The 6,019-nt window shown below is 53.3% G+C and overlaps 1 protein-coding gene across 1 annotated transcript; it reads right to left on the reverse strand.

Annotated features, from left to right (window-relative positions):
• Window positions 1–1,033: 1,033 nt before the first annotated feature.
• On the reverse strand, window positions 1,034–3,888 carry PHOX2B (paired like homeobox 2B). The gene is made up of 3 exons (XM_052642310.1): window positions 3,648–3,888; window positions 2,608–2,795; window positions 1,034–1,552 (listed from the first exon to the last, which is right to left on the reverse strand). The coding sequence occupies exons 1-3, from the start codon at window positions 3,886–3,888 to the stop codon at window positions 1,034–1,036; spliced, it is 948 nt and encodes a 315-aa protein (XP_052498270.1).
• Between the last annotated feature and the right edge of the window lie 2,131 nt (window positions 3,889–6,019).

Raw genomic sequence — 6,019 nt, forward strand, 5'->3', positions numbered from 1 at the left:
CAAAAAGTTCAGTAAAAGCTGGTGGAAGAAAATGCCGGCGGGGGTATCAGGAGAGAAAAAAAGGGAAGAGTTGAGAGATACGTGACAAAGTTTGCGGAGTTCGCGGATGAAAAGGCATTTCATGGATAGGGCATCTTCCAGGGCCGAGCGGCTGCAGAGACTCAGGAGGAGAGCTGGAACGGTGAGGGGTTCGGATGCGCAGTTGGCAGGATGGTGTTTGACGAGGTTGGGGCAGGCAAGCGGGCGCGAGGCAGTCACCTTGGCCGCGCGGACAGTCTGCACGAGTCGTCACCGCAGCGGCCCGAACCCAAGGACAAGAGGGGAAACGGGTCACCTGGAAGGCCTTCCTACTCTCCCTGAAGAGGAGCCCCGAGGGAGTCAGTGCTGTCCAGAGGGTGCGGATGAATTTAGGAATGCAGGAGACAGAGCCCTCAAATGGGGCCAGCTGCCGCTTCCCTCTTCCCCCTTGTATTTTTTCTTTCCCTTGGATTTTAAAGCCTTTCGGTTTTTTGTTTTTGTTTTAATTATCACTGCCTCCCTATTTCGTTCTTTTTTTTAATCTGGGGGAATTCTGTTCACTTTTCTCTTTCCCTAAGCAAGTCACTGAGTTGGTTGTGGCCTCCCAGCCGTCTTTCTCCCTGTCACCTGCTCGGGCCACAGACACACACTCCCCGAGACAGACACACACCGACACGCAGACATAGCCCCCTGAGATTCCACCCCCCTCCCCGAGTCCAGGCCGCGTCGCTCACACCTCCCGGGCAGCAAGCGGGGCCCCCTGGCCCGTGCGCGCGGCCCCGAGGCAGGTGCGAAGCCAGGGAGGTGTTTCGTTTTGTTTGGGGGTGAAGGAAGGGAGTAGGAGTGGGCTTGAAATGGGGGCGACGCCGTTTTCTCTTTATTCTTATCGCGATTACTTTAGGCTCTCCAGGGAAAAGCCACGGCAGCAGCGACAATAGCCTTGGGCCTACCCGGCTCACCCACTCGCCCGCGGGGACCCGCCTCGCCCGCCGCCGCCGCCGCTGCAGATCCCAGATCAGAACATACTGCTCTTCACTAAGGCGGCTTTGGCACCGTTGGGTCTTTGGAGCGAAGACAGGACGCTGGCGAAGGGACCCCCGAGCGAATCCGGGATGGAGGTGATGGGGCCGGGGCCCGGAGCCCAGCCTTGTCCAGGGCCCCCGGCCGCAGCCAGGCCTCCGGCCGCTGCCGCCGCCGCCGCCGCTGCCGCCGCCGCCGCTGCCGCCGCCGCCGCCGCTGCACCGCTCTTGCCCGGCTCGCCTCCGGGACCCCCCGGTCCCGCCGCCCCCGGGGCTCCGGCGGGGCTAGGGCCGCCGCCGCCGCCGCCGCCATTCGCCCCGCAGCTGGGAGTCGGGTTGGGGTTGGGGCCCGGGCCCCCAGTGCTGTCCGGATCGGTGCTCTTGGCCTCTTTGCTCTCGTCGTCCCGGGAGGAGTCAGACTTCTTTCCCGAAGAGCCGTTCTTGGCCGCGGCCGCTGCGGCCGCTGCCGCGCGCTCTTGCTTGCGGAACTTGGCTCGGCGGTTCTGGAACCACACCTGGCCCGAGAAGAGAAGACAGACAGTGAAACAGGGGGGAAAAGAAGAAAAGAAAAGCAGTTAGGGCGGCCCACGTTCCATTCCAGATTGTTTTAAACTGCACCCGCCGTGGGTACTCCCGCGCGCCTCCAGCCCACTGAAGTTGTCCCTCTGGTGACTGGTACATCTTTTGAGAAACTGTCTTAGGACCACTTGGGCACGTCGGGGGAGCCTGGTGGGCTGCCGTCTATGGGGTCGCGCAGAATCGGACACGACTGAAGCGACTTAGCAGCAGCAGCAGCAGGAGGGGTAAAGAGACAGCACGCCCGCGAAAGGCCCTAAAACAGAAGCCCTTATTTTGATGGTACCTAATTTTGGCAAAGTACCCTTGCTCAGTCTACTCTCTGAGCCATCCCAAGTTGCCCATCACCTCTAGGCCTCAGGTCTCAAGTTAAACTCTGATTGGTAGACAGGTGAGGGGGTCTCTGGGTTTGGCGTCTGCTGCCCATCCTGGCCTTGGAGCCTGGAGGTGCTAACGTGGCGGGGGCGGGGGGGAGGTTCACCAGGGGAGGCGCCACGGCCGGCTCTTGGGTGCACCTGTGTCCCTGAAAGGTTAGAGTAAGGCGCGGATCTTAACCTATATAGAATCCCAGTCCCTCTGCGGATCTGCTGCAATCACAGTTCACAGGAAAATCTATACCTATGCGCCATTAGCTCGCCGTTAAAAGCGCTTGAGTTCGGAGGTATATGGGGGGCAGAGGGCGGAATACTTATAATACGGAGCAAAGTCTGCATTCCTCCCCCAAGGCACTTCCTACCCCCACCCCTCGAAATGCCTCTCCCATAGCTCTTGAATGTCAGTACAGCCCTAGATGGGGTGGGAAACACTTTGACGCCGTGAATCTATAGCCAAGAACGCGCTCCCTAGCCCTTCCTCGTGCACACAGTCCTTCCGAACTTGGCCTCTCGGAGGAGGCCCGGGAACTCAAGCCTTCAGTAGGATCGCCCACACTTCCGCACTGCACCCCTGCCCCTCGCTGTGCTGCAGAGCCGGGTGCGTTTCCAGGCGCGCGTACCTGGACTCGCGCCTCGGTGAGGTCGATCTTCAGCGCTAGCTCCTCCCGGGTGTAGATGTCAGGGTAGTGCGTCTCCGCGAAGACCCTCTCCAGCTCTTTGAGCTGCGCACTCGTGAAAGTGGTGCGGATGCGCCGCTGCTTGCGCTTCTCGTTGAGGCCGCCGTGGTCCGTGAAGAGTTTGTAAGGAACTGGAGGACACCAGAGGGAACAGGGTATAAGCAAAAAGGTCTGAAGTGTGCGGACCCGGGAGCCGGAATGTGGGGACTCCAAGGTCAGGCGGCACTGGAGCCGCCGCCGACACCGGGACGGGAAAGCGGCCGAGAGGAGCTGGCGAGATGACCCGAACAAATTAGTTATACACCGAAGCAGGGGCACAAATTCCGGGCTTAGGTGGGGTCCCTCCGCGCACAAGCAGCCTTTGAGTGGGTTGCCATAGCGCGCTGGAGACGGCTGAGTTCCGGGGACGGGGAAATACTGTGATGAGGGAAAGCTAGAGAGCAAAAAGTTCCGAAAACATCCATTGGAATACTAGGAAGCCAGGAATGAAGTTACCGAACACTCCCACTGTGGAAAATTTTTAATTCTCAAAAGTTGACCTGCCCCAAAAGTTGGGAGAAAGCGCTGCAAAATAATAATAATAATAATGAATTAAAGAAATCATCAGAAAAATGACCAGCAAAGAGGTGTGAGCCGCTGTCGGTTCTTTAAAAAAGAGAGACACTGCCAGTAATGAGCTTTACTCTTTGTTATTTAATTATTTTCTAAGCTTTACGTCTCATCGCAAAGTAAATAAATTATGCCTATCATTTTGGCAGCTTAAGATAATTTTGTTGGCGGTTCGGGTGTGACTAGGATAGTGTAACCCTGTAAGTGAATTACCCCTCCCTGCAATCGCTTCTAACGTGATAAATTCTTTCATTTGTGTAAGCAAATTTCGTTTGGTAAATACTAAACACATTTCCATTTTCAAATGCAATCAAGGCTTCCTATATACAAGCGGAAAGGCGGCTTCCTCCGCGGAGAAAGCTAGCGGTCCTTACCTGCGGCGTACGGACTGCTCTGGTGGTCCCTGAGGGTGCCCAGGCTGCAGGATCCCGGCGTGAGGGACGGGCAGCCGGACGTGGCCCCAAAAGTGGTCCTTATCGGGTTATACTGGAAGCCACTGGCCTGGCTGCAGGAACTGAAGTCAGCATAGGCTGAAGCCAGGCTCGAGGTGTCCATCCCGGCCATACAGGACTCGTAGGCAGAGGAATTGAGGTAAGAATATTCCATTTTATACATTGAAAAGGCTCTGGATGGCTCAGCCAAGTGGAAAAATGAAATAAAAGATGGGTATGGAGAAGGTGGCTGGAGTGGGGAGATGTGCACAGCTCAACGCCTGCCTCCAAACTGGCCTCCTTACTACCAGCAGAGCCTAGTTTTATGAAAAAGCCTCCTATGAGATGCCTTGTCTGAGGTCTCTAGAGCATATAGTCCTCATAATAAACTTGGCTCTTTCCACTTGGACAATAGCAAAGCGGTTGGTCTTATTGCTGGCGCTTTTTACATGACAATAACTCATCCGTCTATTGGGCTGGCACTGGGGAACTGAGCTGTCCAACCTCCCTATCATTGATTCCTGCATCTCTAATTAGAATTTAATACCACACCATTACGCACTGAGCCCCTGATCCTCCCTTCTAACCAGCTCCCTGCCCTTTAATTCAATCACACTACTTGGAAATAATGAAAGTTGGGTGACGATTCTCCCTGATCCAATTTCCCCGAGCTTTTAAGCCTTTTTAACTGATCATATACCTTAGGCATAAATTGAGATAGTGTGTGTGTTTTCCCCCTTCTTCCTTCTCCTTCTCTCTATCTCTCTTTCTCAGTTAGGGAGAAGAAACCTTGATGTCATAGAAAACCTGTTTTGTAAGAGCGTTACACGCTCAATTTAACAACAAGTCTACCCCCTGAAGTGCATGAAATGTTATAAAAGACTGGGACATTGGCAAGACTCAGGCGCCCTGTAACATAGAGTAAGTGGGCCAAGGGGGTTTCTGTGAACGCTAAGCGGATTTCTTTAAAATACACCTGGTTGCGGGGGGGGGGGGGAGCATCTTATAAATTGCATTTCTTGTTGCGGTTTAATGTGCTTTTCTAGAGACTCTGCTTACACAGCCATTTAAAAAACAAAAGAACATCCAAGTAAAGCTCTTGAATGTAAAACATCTGGATTCTCAACTGATGGCTTCTTTGCGCTCACTTCTGGGTTTTTCTGCAGTCATGTGAGGTTTGCATTTTGCTGGTCTGTGTTGTGGTTGGTTTTCATTACGCTGTGTTACTGGCAAGTGGGCATGAAGTGTCCCCAAATGTGCCTCCTCTTCCATCCCTCTTGGGTCTTCTCCCTCTGCCTCTTCCCCGCCCCCCCCCACCTCCACTTTTTCAGGTGCTCACAATTCCCTAGAGATGGGAAGCTTCCAAAAAATGATGGCTATCTGCTTGGCCTTTAGGTTTGCCGATTGCAGTGAACGAAATCCTTACTCTTAAAATGCCCAGGCTCCAGATCGGGGACTTTTCTTGTCCAGCTCCCCAGGCTCTTGGGTGCTGGCAGCGAGGCACAGACAAAGAAACGAGCCATGATTTGTGGACCTCGGTGGCCCCATGATTTAAGTGGAGGGTAATTTTCATTTGGTTCGTTAGGCTTTAGCAGAATAAGGGAAACTATTTCATTAAATCCTTCCTCTCGGTGGACAAGAGGAGGAATGCTTAGTTGAATCGCCGTGTGGTGTAAACAAACCCTGGATATTTTATATGAATTAAATGTGTAGATAATTAGTTTTATTGCATTCATTACCCCCTTTATGTGCTCTGTAACAAGTCAGTAATTAAAGTAACAAACTCATAAAGTCTTTATAGGGGCATTTAGGCGTTCAGTGTTTGCCAAACTAAGTGGTTTAATTCGATGCTAGTGCCGGGGAGTGGATGGGCGCCCGCTCTCCACTGCCACTGTGTTTTATTGCGCACTAAACTGCAGCGGACGCCGTAATGGATTAAACAGGGACAGCGGTCCCCCAGCCTCCTGCTTCTCCGCTGGGTGAGTTTCAGGCTGGTTTCAGGTGATGGCGCGTCCTCTGGACGTGAGGAATCACTAAAGTCTCTCGAGAGTGCAGGCAGCGGGACCCGCCGAGTAGCCTGGTGATAGTTTTATGGGGAGGGCTGATAGTTTTATTGCAGTTGTATGTTGTACAATGCGTATTTGATAAAGAAGGGTCCTTGGTGACCACTGTGCACTTTTTTGTGCACGGAGGTGAAATGAAAATAAATGTGTACAAGGTTTTACTGCGGCGGGAAACAAATTGCAATGCTCTAAATGGTTTTCCTTTATGGTCACCAGACAAGAGGAGAAAAGAGATGCAAACATCTGTCTCCA

This window comes from Budorcas taxicolor, chromosome 6 (assembly GCF_023091745.1).
Source record: "Budorcas taxicolor isolate Tak-1 chromosome 6, Takin1.1, whole genome shotgun sequence".
Lineage (NCBI taxonomy): Eukaryota > Metazoa > Chordata > Mammalia > Artiodactyla > Bovidae > Budorcas > Budorcas taxicolor.